Source organism: Acomys minous (genome assembly GCF_964271855.1).
Source record: "Acomys minous genome assembly, chromosome: 5".
NCBI lineage: Eukaryota > Metazoa > Chordata > Mammalia > Rodentia > Muridae > Acomys > Acomys minous.
The window spans coordinates 59,986,271-60,009,480 of NC_140494.1; the positions used below are offsets into that span (position 1 = coordinate 59,986,271).

General features: G+C 43.0%; 1 protein-coding gene and 1 long non-coding RNA gene across 3 annotated transcripts in view; one reads left to right on the top strand and one right to left on the bottom strand.

Moving 5' to 3' along the window:
• Window positions 1-23,210, bottom strand: part of NADK2 (NAD kinase 2, mitochondrial) — a 46,792-nt gene that overhangs the window by 13,802 nt on the left and 9,780 nt on the right. Inside the window, exons 2-9 of one of the 2 annotated variants that reach the window (XM_084781459.1) lie at window positions 19,328-19,416; window positions 18,462-18,550; window positions 17,283-17,364; window positions 11,120-11,203; window positions 9,837-9,973; window positions 4,479-4,557; window positions 1,778-1,843; window positions 470-565 (exon numbers count right to left, since the gene is read on the bottom strand). In XM_084781459.1, the coding sequence (XP_084637585.1) occupies window positions 470-565; window positions 1,778-1,843; window positions 4,479-4,557; window positions 9,837-9,973; window positions 11,120-11,203; window positions 17,283-17,364; window positions 18,462-18,550; window positions 19,328-19,416 (722 nt within the window). The remainder of the gene's footprint in view (window positions 1-469; window positions 566-1,777; window positions 1,844-4,478; window positions 4,558-9,836; window positions 9,974-11,119; window positions 11,204-17,282; window positions 17,365-18,461; window positions 18,551-19,327; window positions 19,417-23,210) is intronic. The other variant, XM_084781460.1, reaches the window with a different exon arrangement.
• LOC311597255 lies at window positions 19,423-19,873 on the top strand. Its single transcript, XR_014779152.1, has 2 exons — window positions 19,423-19,567; window positions 19,607-19,873. It is a non-coding gene; the product is annotated as an uncharacterized lncRNA (long non-coding RNA).

Consider the following 23,210-nt stretch of genomic DNA (forward strand, 5'->3'; position numbering starts at 1 on the left):
GATATGCACGGCACCAGACAGGGTTAAAACAGAATGGGCATTCTCTACGTGTATTTACAACTATCAATCTGCACTTCACAGCGATTTCTCTGCTGATGCTGTTTAGCTGACAGCCCGGAGAGAAAGAGGCCGGACACTAGGAATATCTACCAAAAACCCCGACCACGAGAGCAGCAGCCCAAGTTGAGAAAGTTGGCAAAGACCTGAGAAGGGCAAAGAACAACATGGTTGTGTGGAGGAGAGAGCGAGGGATGGCAAGAATGAGAGGGTGATTTTAAACAGCGACGGAGGTAAACAGTGCACGGCACAGAGGAAACTGAAGCCAGCAGGTCAGCACTGGGTGTGCTTAGCAGCAAGGTGCTGCCCCTACTGATGAGAGGACGCAAGCGCGTCCACGTAAGATACCAAGCAAACTTTGTTCCTTATCGGAGCTCACACACCTTGACAGGCAGCACCCCAAGTTACTTACCAGGCCTTTGATCCTGTTCCAGTACATAAGTTGAGCCCTGAACTCTTCTGCTTTTCCCAAGGGCCGTCATCAACTGAAATCTCATAGTAGGAAGCCCTATGAATTGAAAACAGAAAACTGTTTGCTGATCTGTGTGAGGTCCTCAAAGCTCATGAAATCTAAATAAGTTAGCTTGACCCAGACACATCTGACTTAGAAGATAGACATCACTGTGCTAATTCCAGGACTGATTAAGTGAAAAAAATTAGAAGGGAAAAAAAACGTTTGCTTATTTGCATGCCTTTCTGATCTTAGATGCCCACTTCCTATCAACACATTAGTGTTCAGACAGGGCGTACATTTTTCTGTCACTGTTGCTTCCGCTCTTTTGGAATTGAAAACACACAGCACTTCCTTTCAGAATTCAACCAATTTCATCCTTAGTTGGTGTGATTCTTGGCCTCTATTCCCTGACATAACATCATCTAATTCTTTGTGCTAAACTCTTATTTAAGCCATATGTTAGTATACCATTTTAAATGGTAGTGGCTAACAGACAAAATCCATAAAGAAAATTTTCAACCAATTCCATACCAGCAGACAAAAAGCAAAAGTGTAATGTGTGGAATAATTAACATGTTTTAGAATGGTCTATAAATATGAAATCAAATCAGTTTTTTGACACTAACGAACATGACACTATTCTTAAACACCGAATGGATGGCAGAAATAACTTCTGAAATATGTAAAAGCTACTATATAAACTCTACCTTAAAATATTGGTGTCATTGGCAAACACTAGACTGTCTATTCAGCAAATTAAGAAGTTGAGGTCTTAATAAAATATAGGGTTTTCAAAGTTAGTTATTAAACATCCCTGCGAACACTGACACTATAGAAAATTATTTCTCATTCTAACTCCTTCAACTCCTCCAAGCTCCTAATCAGTTTTATGCGATGTAACTTCTTTTCAAGTTTCTTTCACTACTGTTTTTATACAGAACAACAGGCCTACTAATCACCTTTTATCTATTTCACAGGTCAGTTATTTCTTCCTCGAAAGAGCACATTAGAAGCCTACTACGCACAGACAAGCCAGCCAAATCCCCAGCAATGTCTGCTACTGCGCTAGAAAGAAGCAGAAATGAGGCGAGGATCAGAGTGGAAAGGATCACAGTGAATGGGAGAAAATTATCGCCAGGTGAGAGATGTTGAGCCCAAAATGATGAGCAAATTTAGTGTCATTCTACATGCAGGTTTATTGGGGTTAGTTAATTCACACAGATTTTGTTTGGGGGAAATTATTTTTAAGGCAGCAATACAACTCACAGTCCCTTTAGATTGGGTATATTTCTTCTTAAATTGTCCACTGCTACAGCCCAACAATAAGGCATTCTAGGTTAGAACAGACAGAAAAGAAAAAAACATGGGCTTTTAACATGTTCTTCAATCTAAGAACATTGAAAGTGAGGCAGAGTAAACGTTGCTGCGTTTCATCCTTTCCGAGCAAAGCCTGTAAGGTTCCAGAGCACAGTAAAGCCTCACTCCCCACAGCCAGCGTCTGGGGTCCGGAACAATGAGCCCAGATAACAGTTTTGCTTCTACATAATTACGTGACCTATACAAGTTATCTGACCCTCTGGATCTCTCAGCTCTCACTGACAAATAGAGCTCCCTTCCTCAGGAGGCTGCTACAGCACTAGGTAACAGACTACAAATCTCACAGCTTGACACTTCATGTGTTCATGTCGTGCCTAAGGGTCTAGTCAGAGTCTTTAAAGCCAACAGTTACGCCTTGTTCAACCACCACAAAACTGAACCACTGCTTGCTGAGCCCTCTAAAGATCTAAGGAGACACAGCAAAGAACAAGCAGCAGCAGCAGCAGCAGCAGCAGCAGCAGACATCACCCTGAACAACTTCACTGACTCCCAGGCTGTTGTCTGGCCTCAGTTTCCCTCCTCCTCTACATTATCTCTTCAGTGAATACAACGTATGCAGCTACAGGTGACAGCTCGCTGCAGCTAGCCACACCTCCTCTAGAAAACACATGGTGAACATGGACTCCTAAGTCTTTTTAACTTAATGATGCTCTCGGGTGCCTCTCTCATCCTCTCTATATACGTCACAGAATCCATATATTATCATCTCCATAGTGTGTGAAATTTGACATGCAGTATGAGACAAAACTTTCCAAATAGATAGATCAATCACAGTCCTTACTATGTTAAAATAAATACATTTTACACTTAAGTATTTTATAAATTTCCTGTAAATATTTTTTGAAATAAGCAATATTCTGAAAATTTTTAAACTTTTATACCAACTTCCAAAAACTTAATGTGCCATTACCTTTTTAATACATATCATTGTATCCCTAAAGATTTACACATGATATGTTAACAGGCATATAATGTTTTTATTGGATAAATATTATATAAAATAAAATGACCAAAATAATTCTGCCTCACTAGTTATCACCATTTTAATGTAAACTGGATTTATAAGAAAGCTATTTACTCTGTATTCACTGGAATGTGGGTGTCACTTTTGGTGATGGTGACCCTCTCTCATAAGCTCCTTGTTAAAGGCTAAGACTTGTAATCAGGAGAATTAGCAATGGTCCATACATTACAACTAGGGATTCAGTGACACGGCTCTCGGAGAGTTGTGTGCTTCTGGGAGCAACGCGGTAAGACACGACTCAGCTCCAGCTTCTGCACCTAATCTACACAATCGCCAAGACGGGGAAACTAAGCAGCCAGTGCTGCCGGGGAGCTGGCTGTACCCCACAGTGGTGCTTCACAGGGACCGACCACGCGCTTTAAAGGTTGGAAAAAATGTTGGTGCTTCAAAGCTGTTCTATTTAGGTCTCAAAAAAACACATTTATCAGTAATAAACTATATACTACATTTTATATTAAATTAATTTTTGCAAACAACGGTGATATATTGTGTGCTTGCCTGCACTATTGGAACTTAAACCTAAAGAGCCCCACACACCAGTCAAGCACTCTGCCACTGAGATTATCTCCTGCCCTTAATAAAGACATTAGCCTTGAACTGTCAATACAACTTGTCTTATGATTACACTAAACACAGAGCAACTACCACATAGCAGGATCAAAAGTGCTTTATCTGAAGTTTCTGCAGTAAACGTCAAGCAGACATAACATAAGGGGTGTCCTGCAACCAACCAGCTCAGACTAGTCAAAAACATTAGTACCACAAATGACAACAGTGAGGTAAGACTACAGTTATTACTAACTTTATAAGCATTAGGCCGCAATAGTGAAATGCAGTGTGTGATTCATAATTGGATCCTATACAAAACCAAGAAACCAAGCAAATCAGCCTTAAAAACACTAATAAGCGGAGACATGTTTCCCTCTACTGGAGCATGTGTGTATGTTTATGTGTATAAGACAAGAGGAGAAACATGCATGTGTTGTTAATGTGTGTATGTGTGAGAGAGGAGAATGTGTGAGGGGGGGTGTGTGAGTATATGTATGAGAGAGGATGTACACACGCGCGAGAGAGGGGGGCAGGGGAAAGGGGGAAGCAAGGGAAGATGGAGGAGGAAGAGAGCCAGGAGGATGCTAGGCTTTCGCTATGTTGCCCAAGCCGTGGCCTGGAGCTCCAGGGGCTCTGCTGTTAGGAGGCCTCTGTGCAGCTGGGGTCTAGGAACGTGCTACCATGCTCACATTTAGAAGAGACATTTAATACAGCCTAGCTGGGAAATGTGTGGTCCCCTGCAGATGTAGCCTAGTACCTCACTCCCTGGGCCTTTACAACATCTTTAAGATGAAGGCACTGGGAAGCAGTGCAGTAGGGGCTCTGAGGAACTGCTGACTGTGAGTTTCATAAACCTTTTCCTCAAAGAATACTGTAATTCCTTAGTTATTAGCATGTATGATGCCTTTGAAAAGAATTGTATTAATAGTTAACCTCCATTCTTTATAGTATAACTTCTACAAGCCAGGTTGTAGAAACCACTGAATGCCGCATTCAAAATCACAAGCTACAAGGTACCTGGATGACAGACTCTCCCCAATGAAGACTTCATTGAGTGCTCTCACTGGCAACAGCTGAGGTCCCGAAGCCTCGGATCCTGCAGTAGAAGGCGAAAGAGCCAAGAGAGTTCCTTGAGTTTCCGAACTATTAAAGTAACAAGTTCATACAACTCCAACACAATCATCTTCAGTTTTTTGGAAGATAAAACCTAAGTCATCTTGCCTATGCCAACAAATCATACTTCTGCCTCTCCAAAGCACACTTTAACTCAAATGCTTATTAACTGAGTTTTACCTGGAAACCATCAGTAGAGGAACACACCTAGCACATGCAAAGAAGCACCATTTTAGACTCAGGTCACAAGTTACCTGCATGGCTCACACCGGAAAGCAAGCCGGAAATACCCAGTAGTGTCAGAAGCCACACCTACAAAGTCTCGCTAACATGTCTGTGACGCAGGAGCTGAACAGGACAGCCACAGCCGCCCGAGCTGTGCAGGAGAAAGCCCACAGAGCCCAGCCTGGCAAAGAACCCCCGGCAACCAAGGCATGCTGGGAGCCGAGAAGTTGTCTCCAGGGAAGAGCCCAGCAAGTGGCTGTCCTATCCAATGGTCAGCCCTGGAAACATCCATACACATAACACTATACAGACTGGGCAGGCTACACTTAAACATACATACACGAGCCAATAATGGAAAATGAGGCCATGAATCTGGAAAAGAACAAGGAGGGGTATATGTGGGGGCTTAGAGTCAGGGAAGGGAAAGTACAGAGGGAGGGGAGACAGGAGGGGAGAAAGAAGGGGAGGGGGGAGGAGGGAGGAGGGGAGGGGAGGAGCGAGGAGAGGGGAGAGGGAGGGGTGAGGCTGGGGAAGGGGAGGAGAGGAGGGAGGAGGAGGGAGAAGGGGAGGGGAGGGGAGAGGAGAGGGGAGGAGGAAAACAGTAGATTGTTTTTTCTATGAGAAAATCTCAAAAATGTTGTTAGTAATGTCAACATTAGAAAAACATTAGCACATCTCCCTCTGAGATCGGTAACCCACCCCCCATCTTCTGTGTAATCTGTACCGTTTAAGTAAGTGTTCTCCATCACTACAACAGAAAAACCCTGCAAGCATTTTCAGTATTGGGGGGGAGGTAAACTTGATTTTGTCACCTTTAAAGAGTTCCCTTCACTTTTTGTCCTTTATCAATTTTCAACTGGAAATGCCAACCACACCCCCTCCATGTCACTAGCAGCCCACTGCAGTCCAGTGTCTCCCACTGAGGAAGCATTATGGAAAAGTTCACTGGTCCCTTCCTTCCACACTTTCCCCTAAGTCAGCACTATCAAGTCCCGCCCTCCACATGTGCCATTACATCACAGCAGAGGTGGGGTAGATGGCCAATCGGCTACAACAACAACGCTCTCCTCATGCACCTACTCCTGAGCCCAGGTCAGAAAAGACACTGCCGGACTATCTTCTGCTCCCTCCCCTCATCGCCCCCCACCCCGGTCTTGCCCCTCCCTCCCCCTCTCCTCTCTCTCACTATGGGGTGCGGCTGTGAGAAGCAGCAGGGGAATTCTCCAGTCCTAGCTGTACCTTCAAGTTCTGTTATCCTGCTTGACAGCTCAAGTGTCACATCCTGAGGGACTCTAAACCCAACTAACTGGTTAAGATGTTCCTGGGCTCTGAGCTTCCCATCCTGTGAGGTGGTGAATGTGTATGCCTAAAACACTCAAGACTGGAGTGATTTGTTATATAGCAATAGAGATCTGACTCACATTTGAGACTGAACACACTAATGACCCACATCATCACCAACACAACCTCTGACCTCTGAACCTGCTTGTTTTGTAAGTCTGTGCACACGTTTATCACACCAACTGAGTACTTTTTCTCATTTCTTCTGTATTTTATCCTCCTATAAGGAACTAGCTATTCCTTCAGCTATAAAGGGTTCCCGTGACAATACCAAGAGTTTTTTGAGCATTTGCTATTTGCCTGCTTTGTCAGCTCAACAGAACAAACCCGACACACCAGCACACCTGGCCCGAGAGCCACATTCAGAATATTCTGGCTTCACTAAATGTTACATATGCAAGACCATAATTCAGCTTACCTTTTGCTATTACCCCATTTTGATTCATAATGTCCCCACAATCTCACTGGACATAATGTACCCACAATCTCACTGGACACAATGTACTCACAATCTCACTGGACACAAGGTACCTACAATCTCACTGGACACAATGTACCCACTATCTCACTGGACAGTTTGACAAATGTACAATGCTTAAAAATATGTTGTTTGGATTATTTTTCCTTAAATAAAATAATTATTAAAAGATGTTTTTCAGATCTCCTCTATGGATTTTCCACAAATGTTCAACTAACAGCAGATATTCAACAAATATTATTAGTAAATATGAACTCTTGCCATCCATGTCGTTTTCTTTAATATGGACTTAACTTTCTATTTCAGTTTCTATTTTCTGTTCCATGGCATGCTTGTTTGGAACATGGGTTTGTTTTGTTTTGGAGACAGGGTGAGGTGGTTTGAACAGGAACGGCCCCCATAGACTCATGTGTGTGGATGTCTGGCCCACAGAGTGGCACTACTAAGAGGTGTGGCCTTGTTGGAGAAAGTTTGTCGCTGTGCTGGAAGGCTTTGAGGTCCCTTCCTCAAGCTATGCCCAGTATGGCACACAGTCTCCTGCTGCTGCCTGCTGATCGAGATGTAGAGCTCTCGGCTCCCTCTCCAGCACCATGTCTGCCTGCATGCTGCCGTGCTTCCTGCCATGACGGCAACGGACTAAACCTCTGAACTGTAAGCCAGCCCCAATGAAATGTTTCCTTTATAATACCACGGGCACTCAGAGGAAGGATAGCAGGCTACCAAGAAGAGACTTGATACCCTATGAGCATATACAGGGGGAGGAGGTCCCCCTCAGGCACAGTCATAGGGGAGGGGAGTAAGGGGAAAATGGGAGGGAGGGAGGAATGGGAGGATACAAGGGATGGGATAACAATTGAGATGTAACAAGAGTAAATTAATAAAAAAAAAATTATTAAAAAAAAAGAGGCTGGGCAGGCGTAGTAGCACACTCCTGTAATCCCAGCACATGGGAGGCAGAGGCAGGCAGATCACTGTGAGTTCAAGGCCAGCCTGTCTACAAAGTGAGTCCCAACAGCCAAGGCTACACAGAGAAACTCGGTCTTGAAAAACAAAAACAAACAAACAAACAAACAGAGTTGCCCTGGTCATGAGGTTTCTTCCCAGCCACAGCAAGCCTGCCTGAGCCTCGGGGCTCTCAGGTTCTCTCTCCTTACAGCTCTAGCTAGCTTGGGATTCACTTTGTACAGAACTTAAGTTAGACATCAACTTGAAATGGCCCTCACCCCTAAAATAGTGCCTCAGCATAGTAGCTACCGTGCCCCTAATCACAACAGTGATGGTACTAACTGCAGTGACGTCAGTGTCCGATACGGCTCTGACAAACCTGAGACCACCCTGATTCCAGATCCTTTATAATGCACCAGCACTCCAGGCCACACTTTGGGTCTGCAGAGTTACAATCACTGCTTTAAAAAAAAAAAGATACCGAATTCTTTCAATTCAGATTACTGCCTAAAAGTTTCAAGGCATTTTCTTGGATTCCTTTTTACTCAGGCCATTTCTTGTTCCTTTCCCAGCACTGCCATTAGGCAGATGTCCGTCTGCATAGCAAGCCCCAGCACACAGTGAAAAACTGGTTCCTAGGTATGAGCACTGTGTAGCTCTTTACACTCCCCTGAAGAGGTGACTACTGATGGGATGAGCTGATGCGCCATCTTCTGAAAATACTGGTGCTTTTCATGGTGTGGTGTGCTTACAAGTGTGTATCTCTGATGTGTATGAGCAGGTGTGCGCACACACATGTGTGCATTTGGATATGTATGTGGAGGCCTCAGTTTGGTCTCTCTCTACCTGGCTGACTGTGGTAAGCTCTCTCAGTTGAAGCAGAGCACACTGATCCCAGGCAGTCTCGCTAGTGAGCCTGTGCTAGGATTCCCATCTGTACTTCTGAGGCTGGGATTAAGGGGGTGTCACACCTGCCTAGCTTTTCAGTGGCTCCTGGGGACCCACACTCTACTCCTCACACGTGAACACACCCGCTTCCTCCCCTGGGCCATCTCCCGATCCAGTTGTGGCTTCTTCAGTGAAGGATAAAACGGAATGTCTAGCTACAATTATTAAATTTTACCTAAACTACTAAAGCTTTTCAAAACTAGTAATAGAAATTCATGTACATCTAATATCTCAAAAGATTTATAAGAGCAAATTATTTTTTTTAATGGAAAGAGAGTCTTTCCAACAGACATAAACTCAGACTTCAGAAAGGGAGGGAGCACAGGGGGAGGGCAGGGGAGAGGGAGGGAGGGACTGGGAGAAGAGGAGGGAGAGGAAGCGCCAATGGGGATGTAAATTAATTAATTAACTAATTAATTAAAAGAAAATGAGCATGCTAATATAAAGCTATCAAGCACAGTGACAAAGCAGAAAATTTGTGGGGTGGGGGTAAAAAGCTATTCCTGAAGTTTACACAGAAATATTTCAAAAAGAAAAGTATCTTTCTAACAGTCTATGAGCCGGGTGTGGTGGCGCACGCCTTTAATCCCAGCACTCAGGAGGCAGAGGCAGGTGGATCGCTGTGAGTTCCAGGCCAGCCTGGTCTACAAAGCGAGTCTAGGACAGCCAAGGCTACACAGAGAAACTCTGTCTTGAAAAAAACAAAACAAACAAACAAAAACAGTCTATGAATATTTCTTTGGGGATTTTTATACCATTTAAGTTTTAAAGTTACTGAAAACAATAAAATTATGACAAAATAAAAATTCATCAGTTAGATCAAAATTGAATACTCACTTAAGCCCTCATACAATACAGTTGCAAATTTCATCTGCCAGGATTCTCTTTAGTCTACTTCAAACAGAAATCTCAAAGCTGGGATGCAAAATTTTCCAAAAGAAAGGTTTTACTCATCAACTACAGTAAACATGGGTAAGCACACAGAGTGAGAGAGTCAAGTGTGTGCGTAACTACAGACACACACTTACGAGAGTCCCACGGCCAGTCAATCTAAAGGTCTGTCCCTACATGTCAATTATCCTGCAGGGTACTTAATAATTCATCCCTAATCAACTAGTTTCAAAACTGTTCTAGAGATAGCTCATCTTGAAACACGTTCTACTTCTTTAGACTCTAATTATAACAACAACAAAACTTAAGCCAGCAAAAGTATTTTCTTAACAGTTACTAGCAGCACTAAAAGCAAAGTAAAGGTAATTTATTATCATTTTTTAAAACTTAGCAATTAAATAGTGCCCACTCCATGCTAAGTCCTGTCCACTTACTTTCATCATCAACTCTTTTGATGTTAAAGGCTCGGCTGTGTTGATTCAGGCTCAGCTGCTGTTCATGAAGGTCCACGGGAGTGGGGTTTATGCCGGTCCCTTCCAGGTACAACCTGATGCGCTGCCTCCATAACCACCTGACAGTGAGGAGAAGGGAGGTCACACCAAGCCAAACGCACTGAAGTCGGGGTGAGACATTAAAATCATCTCAGGAAACTCCAACTCGTGCATCAGAAGCTAGTAACAGGTTGAGCACAGTGGCATATATATGTGTCTTTAATACCAGCTCCGGGGAGGCAGAGGCAGGCAGAACTCTGTGAGTTGGAGGCCAGCCTAGTCTACACAGCTAGTTCCAGGACAGCCAGACCTACATAGTGAGACCCTACCAAAAAAGGCTAAAAGAAGGGAAAAAAGCAGCTAATTATTCCATAAATAAGTTACAGCAGAAACACCTAGAGCCCACAGATTCCTGCTGAAGGACATGTGTGGATGTTTACCTCTCTTTCCAGCTGCTGGTAATGTCTAATAAGCTTATATAAAACCCACAAGGTAATCTGAATTAAAATCTTACTAATAACCCATTAAAATCCGTGAGGGCTAGACACAAGCATGTGTTGGCTCAGCAAAATCTATCACAGAAGGCAAACAGTATCCCACTAGAGTGAATGTATTAGATGAAAGCCCCCCAAAATTCTCAAAATCATCATTGCTTTTAAATAATAACAGAAAAGGAGACTGCGAAGCGGCAAGTGTGAGCTGAGAATTCAAAACTTCCACAAGCAGCCCCAGCACCCACACCTACAGCTCTGAGAAACATGTTTCTAAAAATCCCATCCCACTGCTTAAAACACTTCATAGGCCAACAAAGACACTAGGAACCACAGCCTGCTTGGAATAAACATACAATCCTTCGTCCCTTACTAGATAAAAGTACAAATATAAAACTGAATTTTCAGTTTTACCCAACAGCTTGAATTACATCTCTCTACCAAATGTGGGAACGTGTATTAATAATAAGACTTTTTAAAGTGGAGGTGGCATCACTCTTGCTGAGGGAGTAAAATCTTCATTTGCAACTATAGGCCAAGTAACATTTGCCACAGTTTCTCTACTTTATCATAACTGGACGAGGAGAAGGCGGTAGACAATATGACTGGTTCCTTGCATTTTTCGGGGCCACTTTTGTTAAAAATGAAGTGCCCCAGTTTTCTGCTTGTCCTCTTTTTGAACTGCAGCAGCGTGTATTTAATATTAAAGAATCAAAAAGAATGAGAAATTCCTACCTGAACTCACCACGAGAGAACTTGTGTAAGGCTTCAGGGAAGGAATGTGTGTACCGGACAGGCAGACATAAGTGACCTTCAGACCTGTGACGTCAAGGACGGTACGGTGCACAGAACAGAGGAAAATGGGTAGAGGAGAAAAATTCAGAGCATCACTAAACTACAAAAGTGAGAGACTGATTTTTCTAAATTTCAACCCTATATATCATTTCTGCCACAAATTTTATATCTATTAATTCTTTACACAATATTTACCATATATAGTACTTTTAACAACAACAACAAAAAGACAATTAAATTGATCAACTATCTGCCACCCAGTGGTAGAACTTAAGTTAAAACTGCTTATCTTTTTTCTTTTTTTTTTTCTTTTTTCTTTTTGGTTGTTTGAGACAGGGTCTCTCTGTGTAGCGTTGGCTGTCCTGGACCCACTTTGTAGACCAGGCTGGCCTCGAACTTATCCCCCTGCTTCTGCCTCCTAGTGTTGGGATTAAAGGTGTGCACCACCATGCATTTTCCCTCTAAGTCACTTAACTATTAACTTCAGCTAAGTCACCTTAGGATTGTTTCCTTTTTCTCAAACTGTGACAAACCACCAGCCATGCAGGGCTGTTCTGAAGACTCAGACTGTGAAATGTGTAAATGTGAAAGCATTTCGAAGCACCTAAGATACCCTTCAAAGGCTCATCTCCAGATGCCTTTCACTTACTGAAAAAAAAACATGTAAAGATGAACTTCAAGAAAATTCCAGACTGATGTGGAAGAGAAGTTGAGATGAGCACTCAAGGCTGGAGGAATGGCTCTGGGGCCCAGAGGGGGTACTGCTCTGTAAAGCACCAGAGTTTACGTCTCAGAACCCATGCCACATGGCTCACGACCAGCTCACGACCAGCTCACGACCAGCTGTAATTCCAATTCCCGGGACCTATAACGTTTTCTGGTGCAGATGGCCATGAACTCACATGAATATATCCCACACAGACACACACATGCATATACATAATTTTAAAAAATCTGTAAAATAAAGAATTAAAGATTGAGGCTGGAGAGATGACTCAGTAGTTAAGAGCACTGACTGCTCTCCCAGAGGAGCTGGGTTCAATTCCCGGCACCCACATGGCAGCTCACAACTGTCTGTAACTCCAGTTCTGTGACACACAGACATGCATACAGGCAAAACACCAATGTACACACCAAAAATTAAAAATTACAAAGTGGCAAGGTTCCTTTTAAGTTGCTACAGGACAGTGACAAAGTATGATTCTTAACAATACCCAGAAAAACGTCATTATCAGCATTGCTACGGGGCTCTAGTCTTGAAGGAATGGCTGAGAGTAGGCCTGGCCAAACAAAGTCTTGATAATAAACTAACAAACTGTAAAATGTAAATCAATGAGTAGAGAAAGTGTTTGCAAAGCACAGTTAACAAATTTCTCTATCTACAGGGGTCAGGATCAGGTAGGACCTCATCACCCACCCACCCACCCTTTTAGGCAAAGTATCACAGACTGCTTATTAACTCTGGGTGCTGGGTCACCAGCCTAGGCCATTTCAAAGTTTTGTAGCCACTAATACTTTATACAATATTTATTATATAAAAGGTCACTTGAGAGAAATTACCTCCTTAGGTCCAGTACAAGTCTAAACTACTGTCCCCAGAAGGTGACACTCTCTCCTGAGGTCACATACTGAGACATCAGCTAGGGCTGCAGGTATCTGAAGGCCTCACTTAGGCTATTAGATCCATTCGCAAGACTGCTTAGGGCTAAAGCCAGTGCCAGCTGCAAACAGCAGGTCCCGGTTTCTCTGATGTGAGCTCCTCTTCACAGGGATATACAGTGAGCTCAGTATCATGGTAACGGACCAGTTAAGGAACAATCCGACAGAAGCTGCAATGTGTCCCTCGGAAGACGCTTAGACTTTTCGGCGTCACACCAGTTCACCAGCGTCACTAGCCAGCCCTGACTGAAGCCACACAGAGTTGAGAATGCTGGGATGCTAAGGGAGGCTGACTGCCAGGGCACTTGAAAGTGAATCATTACCAGGCTCAGCAGACTCCATGCAGAAGACGGAAGACAACAATTCAATGATATTTTTAGTTCAGATGAAGCCATGTGAGCGAATCATCTTAAAGCAGTGTTCTGTCTCGCATGAAGCCCTCAGATGCCTGCAGCTCTCGATGGGCTCATAACAAGGAAGTAACACAGTCTTCCTTTCCTCTATTTTAAAACAATAGATTTAGAAGTTCTCTGTTTTGTCTTCTGGCCTCCTTAGGCAGATCTAAGGCCTCATAGTTTGTTCAAAATCTGACAGGTTTATGACTTAAAAGCAAGTTGGGTTTTTTATTGTTGTTTTGTTTATTTGTTTGTTTTTAGGAAAACACAGTTCAGCAATAAAAATCACTTAAGTTAAAACTGTTTTTTGTTTGTTTGTTTGTTTTTGTTTTTGTTTTTTGAGACAGGGTTTCTCTGTGTAGCATTGGCTGTCCTGGACTCACTTTGTAGACCAGGCTGGCCTCAAACTTATCCACCTGCTTCTGCTTCCTTAGAGCTGAGATTAAAGGCACCCACCACCATGCCCAGCTACAGCCTCCTATCTTGATGCATAAAAACAAGTTGTTAAGGATGTCTAAAACCTACATGCATCAACACCGAAGAGAATCAAAGGTTAATTACTAACCTAATGGCCTCACTTCTTGAAACTCAGAGGACATGAATTCAGCCAGGTTCAAGTCCTAGGCCTGTTCCCTACAATCTTTTAGTTGCCTACATTACTCAGAAGTTTCCTGAACACTGTGTGTGTAAAACCACATTAATGTTAGAGAAATGAAGGTACAAGGTCCACACTCAAAGGAATTAACAGTGTGACAGAAGAGACAAGGAGAGAAGAACAAGAAGACAGGCGCTGAGTGGCGTGTGTGCGGGGCATTTCGGAGGCCAGCAGAGGCAGCTGAGGCCTGCCTGGTAAGAAGCACAGCCCTGCATCTTTGCACTCCGTCTTGAGCTTGGCAGAGCACAAGCCCACCCATGGCAGAAGAACAGGAAGTGATGAAAAAGGCACCAGCCTTATGGAGAGCGGCCTCACGCCCTGGAAGCACCCACTGCCTCCTATGTCGTCAAAGCCTCCTGCCAGAGCCGCAGCTTCCTCGCGTGGGTCTCCAGCCACAGCGTGAACAGATGTCACGTGGCTGGAAGTCACACTTCTAGAGGCCTGGAACTATATGAGGAGAAGAGAAAAGCAGGCAAGCAACAGACGGCCGACAGCACATGATAACTAAGGGATTTGCATCGTGTCCTGAAGATCATAAGGGAATTATAAAAGATTGCAATGAAAGAGTAACTATAATCAGACTTGCGCTTTAGAAAAAGACCGTGATCACATTAGCCACAAGCAATATAAAGTACTTAGGAGTTACTCTTACTAAGCAAGTGAAGACCGTGAGTTAGTTTGTGTGAAATGTCCCCACAGGCTTCTATGTTTGAACACTTGGCCACTGAAATATTTTCTACAGGAGTCTATGAAGGCCTGCGCTGTGTTTAGTGGCAGTGAAAAGGGTAAAAGATGAACTCAACGAGCCTTCTGGGCACGGCGGGTTGTGGACAAGGCCCAACAGGAGTGGGAGAGGGTCGTAAGGCCTTGCTTTAACTCAAGAGCTATGAGAGTTGATGGCTTCCGGGGAAAGCAGAGCCAGGGTTCTATGAGTGGCTCCTGGTGGATCAGCTACACGCCTGTGGGGAGCCTCACACCTAGCAGTGTGTGATGAATAACACAGACTGAGTTAGATAAGGTATTAAGGGAAAAGAAGAAGAAGCTGTTAAAGGGGCAAAGAAGTGAAGGTGGATTTGGGGGGAATTAAGGCAAATTTGGTAAAAATTCACAGTATGAAATTCCCAAAGAATTTATTTAAATTTTTTTGACGTAGAATCAAAGATAATTCCTAGAATTTATTACCAGTTGAGGGAATAAGGAAGATGTCACAACTTCACCACAGGTAATGGTTCCACTTATTAAGAAAGACACAGCAGAGAAAAGCAGTGATCATTTGTACACATGCTGGGTTTTTTAATGCATCTGACAAGAGGCCAATTTGCTTGAACAGCATGAAAAATGAAGAAAAGTAACAGGAGATTAGGGCAGAAGATTGTCAGGAGACGCCAGATAATGAGGCTTGTGACTCAGTGAGGGTGACCGCCTGTGGACTAGTTTCCTGAAAAAACGGGTCTAAGTGTTAAAACTAAAAGCACCGGAGGAAAGGCAGGGCAGGTCGGCCATGCTAACCACAGTTAGCATTAGACTTCCTAGGGAGGGGTGGGCGTCGCTGAAGGGCTTTGAGAGACAGTATGAAGTGTCACTGTCTGCAGCAGGCGCACTTAGGATGAAGACAGAAGCACAGGGTATTCTAGACAACAAAGGACAAAAGGACCCAAAATCTGGTCTGTGAAACCACCACTCTAGAACAGCGAAACGGTCTGTGACGCCACCACTCTAGAACAGCGAAACGGTCTGTGACGCCACCACTCTAGAACAGCAAAACGGTCCGTGACGCCACCACTCTAGAACAGCGATATGGTCTGTGACACCACCACTCTAGAACAGCGAAACGGTCTGCGACGCCACCACTCTAGAACAGCAAAACGGTCTGTGACGCCACCGCTCTAGAACAGCGAAACGGTCTGTGACGCCACTGCTCTAGAACAGCGAAACAGTCTGTGACACCACCACTCTAGAACAGCGATATGGTCTGTGACGCCACCGCTCTAGAACAGCGAAACCGTCTGTGACGCCACCACTCTAGAACAGCAAAACTGTCTGTGACGCCACCGCTCTAGAACAGCGAAACCGTCTGTGACGCCACCGCTCTAGAACAGCGAAACGGTCTGTGACGCCACCGCTCTAGAACAGCGAAACCGTCTGTGACGCCACCGCTCTAGAACAGTGACCAAAAATAAGTTCCTTTAAAAGGAATAGACACAAAGAAAAAAACCACAGATGTAGGAAAAACAGAAGCTTATAGATGCCAACAGACTCAGGGGGAGCTACTCTTAAAACCTCCAAGTCAAGAGAGACAGAAACTATAGTGTCTGCTAGGGTCAGGATGTCACTGGTCTCAGAGGAGCAGGAAAGACAAATGCAGAAAAAGCCACGGATCTGTGGGCTCAATCGAGAAGCAGTGCAGCAGGGAAGCACAAAGGAATCTTGGAAAGGCACAGTCCTGGGTGAGCCTGCAGGCTGAGAGGGAACCCAGGGACAGGCAACAGCTGACAGGAGATCCTGTCTTCATTTCCCCTGTGACCGTGGGGAGAGCTTACTCCAGGGAAGGGAGGATGCAGACGCATACAAGAGCAGGCAGCCCTGGCTGTGGCCAAGCCCAGAGCCCCTGGCCTGGGAGACTAAGCTGGAAGGACTTGCAAGCCCTTCCAAGCTTCTAAGATTTTTTTTTTCTGGATGATTTTTTTTTCAAGCATAATATAAGAATATAAAGAATAAACAGGCCGATCTAGAATTGAACAGAAAGATAATGACTTAAAAATATTTAAGGAGCCATCAAAGAAATAAGTAATATGAAGAAAATAGAGGAGACCTGCACGCTGCTGTGGAGGTGAGGGGAAAGACTGCACTGAGATAAGAGTGTGTGTTTCTAGAAATGAGATTATGACAAGGGGAAAACTCCGCGTGGATTTTATAAAGTCTGGCTATGGCCATGGCTCTAAATGTCTGGAATAAAGAAAAGAGCAAATGTCAGTAAAGCTGGCCAAGAAAAGCCAAAGTTTTCACCCAAAGGGAGCCAGCGCAGAAACTCTGTCCAGGCCCAAGCTGTGAAAGGGAGACGGAGGAAGGGTGGCGCACACCAGTCTTCCCGGGGCTCAGCAGTCACTTGCTCAACTGTACATTCTTTACTAACTTGTTTTGGGAATATGTTCTGATGCTCATGGTAGCCAGGAACAAACATGCTTACACTTTAACATCATGCACTATGGTAAAATCCCTGAAGCAACAGAGCACCACATAATGACTACATAGAAAAAATACAGAATAGCTTCAAAGGTTTAAGATTCATCAAAAATAGGCAGCAACACACAAAACAAAGTGGAAATGTCCACATGTAAAACACTTTTAAAAATTATTCTTACAAACCAGACACAAAATACATATTCTCACTTACCGTTCCGGATCAGTGTTGACCCCAATGACTGGTTTAAGTCTGTCCAGAACTTTACTCGCAGCCAGAAGCATCGTGCCATCCCCTAATGCAGAGCGCAAGATACAACCAGACCTGTCTTATAAAGTAGCTTTAACAACATTTTCAAAACTAGTAATTTTCCTTTAAGACCATACCCTCCGAGCTGACTGCCACAGCTTCCCCTCCACCTATGCCTGTTGGAATGCCAAGCCTCGTGTACTGTGCTGCACCCCTTATACTGTGCTGTGCCTGCTGTACTGTGCTGTGCCTGCTGTACTGTGCTGTGCCTGTTGTATTGTGCTGTTCCTGCTGTACTGTGCTGTGCCTGCTGTACTGTGCTGTGCCTGTTGTACTGTGCTGTGCCTGCTGTACTGTGCTGTGCCTGTTGTATTGTTTTGTGCTCATTGTACTGTGCTGTGCCTGTTGTATTATTGTGCCCATTGTACTGTGCTGTGCCTTTTGTACTGTGTTGTGCCTCTTGTGCTGCGCCTATTACATTGATTCAAGATGTCAACAGTAACAGGACTGGCAGAAAAATGTTTACATAAGAAGACTGTCCACAGGCTATCCTGCATATTACAGTGGTTAGCAGAATTTCTCACCTCAACAACCCTTTCAATGACAATAATGCCACTCACCTGGACACCATTGTCCAGGACTGGGCTCTAATCCCAACATCTCCTTCCCTTTGAGCTATAAACCTGTCCAAAGACTTGCGATATTATAGTAAAGACATATTCAACCATGTCCAAATTTAGTAGTATGTTCTCACCAACAACCACTTTCAATTTAAAGCTGGAAAAAATGGTCACTAATAACAAAATTTAAGAAAACATACATTTTGGCATATTGGAGCCAAATAATGATAACTTCAATAAATTATTACCAGTGGTTCTTTTATTAAGACACCATAAATAAACCAAAATACACTAACAAATCACCTTTTGAATTTAAAGACTAAACACACAGAGAACCTCACAGCATCGAGAATTATAAATTAACATTAACAAAAAATACAACAACAAAAGACAAAATAAACAACAACAAAAAACCTGTCTCAAAGGAGTTGAAGAATTCCAAATAGCTGGACTCCAAGAACCCAGAAATGACAGCCCTGGAAAGCACCCCATCCCCAGCACCTTGTCTGGAGGCAGCAGTTACCTCCTGCAGCGATGACAGCATCCGCCCATTGCACAGTCTCCTTGTCGTACTCCCTTCGCTTTACCAGACGGACCTCAATCCCTTCATCCCTAGGGTAAGAAGTTACACATGTTGTTCCACTGGTGACACAGCTAAAACACACACATTTTCTAAGAGGCAGATTATTACCAAAAACAAAATAAAATAAAATCTTTGTTGTAGAAGCAAATCTAGGTATAGTGTGTAAAGTTAGCATATAAAGCCAATTAACTATAACAAGTCAGGAAGCAAATAAATAAAAGGTGACAACAAACTTTCCATGTGCATTAAACAAATTTTAAAACCACTGATGATATTGATCAGATTTTCACTTTCCTACTTCTGATGCTGAAATTTAATATAAAAATATTTTATATTGATTATATAGCACAATGTATATCCATTATAAAACCAAATAGCTGCTACCTGAAGCTCAACTAGCATGCACCGAGTGGCAGACGCTCCAAGCACTTGGTGATTAGCTCTCTCAGATCCCTCTGAGAGCCCTTCAACGTGTTCAATTGCCAACTGAAGAAAAGTCTACAATGGTCACTCTTAGACACACAGAACATTTAATGAACAGTCGTATTTGTCACTCTGCTCTGAGGAAATAAACCTGTTGTGTACTGAATTAACTGCAGAAAGGGCACTTGTCAAGAAATACTTGAAACTTAAGAATAAGACAAAAATTTCCTCAGAAAATGATAAAAATCGGGTCTTTTAACTTCAGTATAATTTTCTGGAAATGTGGTATTTTTAACTAAGATTCTAAGAATTAGCTGTCAGTACAAATAAGATCAGAAATCCTGAATATAAAATCCCCTCACAGCTCCACCCCACAGACTTACCTCAAACTATCGATTATATGTTCTACATTTTTGGTGTGAATACGATGTCGCTCAAGGAGTCCACTATAGCTGGAGCCTTTCAGTGCAAGCTACGGAAACAAAAGAAATGCTATTTTATATCAAATACTACATATAATAAAATGTCACTTAAGGATTTATTTATTTATTATTATGTATACAGTGCTCTGCCTGCATGTACACCTGCAGGACAGAAATGAACATCAGATCACATTATAGATGGTTGTCAGCCATCATGTGGTTGCTGGGAATTGAACTCAGGTTGTCAGCCATCATGTGGTTGCTGGGAATTGAACTCAGGACCTCTGGAAGAGCAGTCAGTACTCTTAATCACTGAGCTGGGCGGTGGTGGTGCACGCCTTTAATGCCAGCACTCGGAAGGCAGAGGCAGGCAGATCATTGTGAGTTCGAGGCTAGCCTGGTCTATAAACCAAGTCCAGGATAGCCAAGGCTACACAGAGAGACCCAGTCTCTGAAAAATCAACAACAACAATAACAACAACAACAACAACAAAAAACAAAATAGAATGTCATTTAAAAGCTCTACATAAAATAAAAAATTTAAAGGTACATTTTAGTAACTGTCTATGAAGTCAACTGTCTATGAGTTTGAACAAATTCAAATTCAACTAAAGGCCAGGTTTCAGAGTATCATCATTTGATTTTAGTATCAAACACAGCATTAGGTTTTTTGAATCATGCAGCCGACAGTTTCCAAATGGCACCCTCCATATGGCTTTTTAAATGGCTTTACCAGACTACATGTGGCTATCCAGAGGCCACAGACAAATTGTCACTGCTGAAGGCCGTTGGCTGACCTTTAGTCCACTTGGATCCGCTGCTCCTGTGTTCGCATTTATGGACCCTATCTGGAATTTGCCCTGTGTCGGGTAAACAAAGGGCTAGAAAGGTCTCTGAAGAAGGGTACCTCCTAGCCAGATAGCATTATTCTTCCCAGCTGGCTGGAGTTATATTTTATATTTATCTTACCATTAATACTCTAAAGACTTAAATAATCAAAAAAACCATAAAGTATGTGTCCAGTATAAAATCTAAACATTATCATTAATTACAGAGTAAAGCTAACTACTAAAAAATGTAATAATGTATTTTACTTTTGGGACTGGCTGAATCATGATCTCACTGTGTAGCAGAGGCTGGCCTCAAAGTTAAACTTTTTACTCAGCCTCCAAGTACTTATAGTACAGTGTGTGCCTCTAAGCCAGGTTTGTATTTCTCTTTTATAACTGTATTTTGCTTTTGCAAGATTACAAACATACCACTAAATGTGGAAGGCATTTATAAAAAATAAAATCAAATACCTTATTTCTTAAGAATGACTACTGGTCATATTTTGATGCCTACCATCCCAGTCTTTACAAATACAGGGTTAAGAATTCTTTAACGCACTTTTCTTTTCTTTTACCATTTAAAGTATGGACCCCAAAAGAAAAAGTACAAGAAAACATTTGGCTATTCTGAACATTAATAGATGGGTGCTAAATTATATCAGACAGCCAGACAAGCTGATTGCTATCCACTAAAATCATTATATCCAGACCAAATTAGTAACCTAAAAAACTCTTCGCTGACCTTAGCCAAAATGACCAGAATTGCTTGTTTCCGGTTAAGGACAATCACAGCGCTCACCTTTAGGTTTCTATCCCTCATCACTCAGATCTAACACTTCACCCAACCACCCTTCAAGCCGTGTGAACAAGGGCCTCTCTTCGCTACCCTTTCCCTCCACGGCTTTAAAGGAAGTCTGTGTACGAACAAGGATTCCCAATTGCCTCCTAGGCTCCAAGGAGTTTGGGCTCCACACGGATTGGCCCACATGCCTACTTAGCATCTTCCTTTAGATGGCTCACAGGCATCTCTTCATATGTTCCAATGAAGCCCTTGATTTTCCACTCTACGGACTCCCCAGCTAGAGCTTAAGTCACACTTGAGACCCCTCTTCCCTCATCCTCATATCCCATTACTAAGTCACAGGCGTCATCAGTGCATGGCTTTCCACTCATCACTTGCACACCTTTACGCTCATCACTTGCACACCTTTACGCTCACCACCATCACTATCAAGACAGATGCACGGGCCTCTGTCTGGCCCCCTAGTTCAGCTCCCCACACAAACGTTCACTCACTCTGACACATCTGTAAGCGCACAGCTGTAACCAGCACCAAGTCACCCACTCTTTTCTTTGCACCTGCGGGAATGCTCTCCCTCCTGCAACCTAACTCCTCAGCCTTGATGCGTGATTACAGCCTAACCCCAACACAGCTGAGACCCTGAAATGCTTATCACTCACCAGTTACTTTTTTTGGGATAGAGTCAATTAGTCTATCCCAAAGTCTGTTAGTTCCCTTTGCTGATTTTGCCATGAGTGTATGTTTTAAAAACCTGCTTGCGGCCCCTGACTAGAACACACCTAACACAGAGCAGTGGTCTTCTCTTGCTCACCAGGGTACCCTCAGGACCAGGCTACTAGGCAAGCGTTTGCTCAGTGAGTCCATTCCCTCGTCCATTCGTTCATTCACTCATTCACTCACTCATTCATTCATTCATTCATGTTTTGGCCTTTGGGGGAGGGGAGAAGGGACTGCTGAGGTTGCATGTCTCAGAAAAGCAACCACCGTGCATAAGCTGATGCCAAAGATGTCAACTTGCCTGCAAAGCATTCTCTACCTGTTTAGAACTGAGGAGAGGCCAAGAAATAGAAGGAATATATTATTTTGTTCCAGTAACACCACACACATGACTTCACTTTAGGAACAAACATTCTACAAAGCTAGAAATTACGATTTTAAATATATGTTTGCAAATATTTGAGCACCCAACTATTACTTGTTTAAATATTAGTTGAGCTCAATCAAACTTATTAAATGGAGACGACAAATAGCCCAGGAAGATGAGATGACAAGTATTTAGAATGTACAATAAATCTTTCAGAATACTGTTATCAAAGTTATTGTTTCTTATTTGCTAGAAATAAAACATACACGTATCTAACGCAGACTTCAATAACCTGTCCAAATATTGGCTCTTCTGATACAATTTTTGAGTTGGACCATATGAACACACACTCTTGAACAAAAGACATAAACAGGCTAAGAAACTTCTGTTCTTACTTCCTGGTTCTCAGCAGGCCGCAGGAAATTAAGATAAAGATTAGCAACAAAGTCTTTATCTCAAATTTCATCCTTGTGAAAACACTCCCTCTACCTTAGGGTCAACATTTACTTAAAGAATACAATTGCCTGTAGTATTTTCTTTAACACACTAGCTGGTGGAGTAGCTTATAGAGCTGGTAGAGTAGCTGATGAGCTGGTGGAGTAGCTGATAGAGCTGGTGGAGTAGCTTATAGAGCTGGTGGAGTAGCTGATGGAGCTGGTGGAGTAGCTGATGAGCTGGTGGAGTGGCTGAGGGAGCTAGTGGAGTAGCTGATGGAGCTGGTGGAGTAGCTGATGGAGCTGGTGGAGTAGCTGGGCTCACTCACAAGGACTAGCCACACTAAGCAGATAAGCAGCAAAGCAGTACAATTTAAAAAACATCAACTAGACTATCCTGAGCCACCATGTACAGAGCACTCACGCCAGTGTAAAACACAAACTGTGATAGCTATATTCCTGAAAATAACATGGCTGCAAACACGTACAAACTCACCTTAATCAGAAGAAAATCAATTGTGAGTGAATTTTTGTAAAATGGTTTACAATTATAAAGTTTAGAAAACTTAGAATTCATTCTCAACTTTGCAATGTTCCATATTACAACTTTTTAAAGCTTGCTTTACCAATCAGTCAAGTGTTATTACTGCGAACTCTTCAATTTCCATGAAAGGTCAATAATTACATTCTCAGC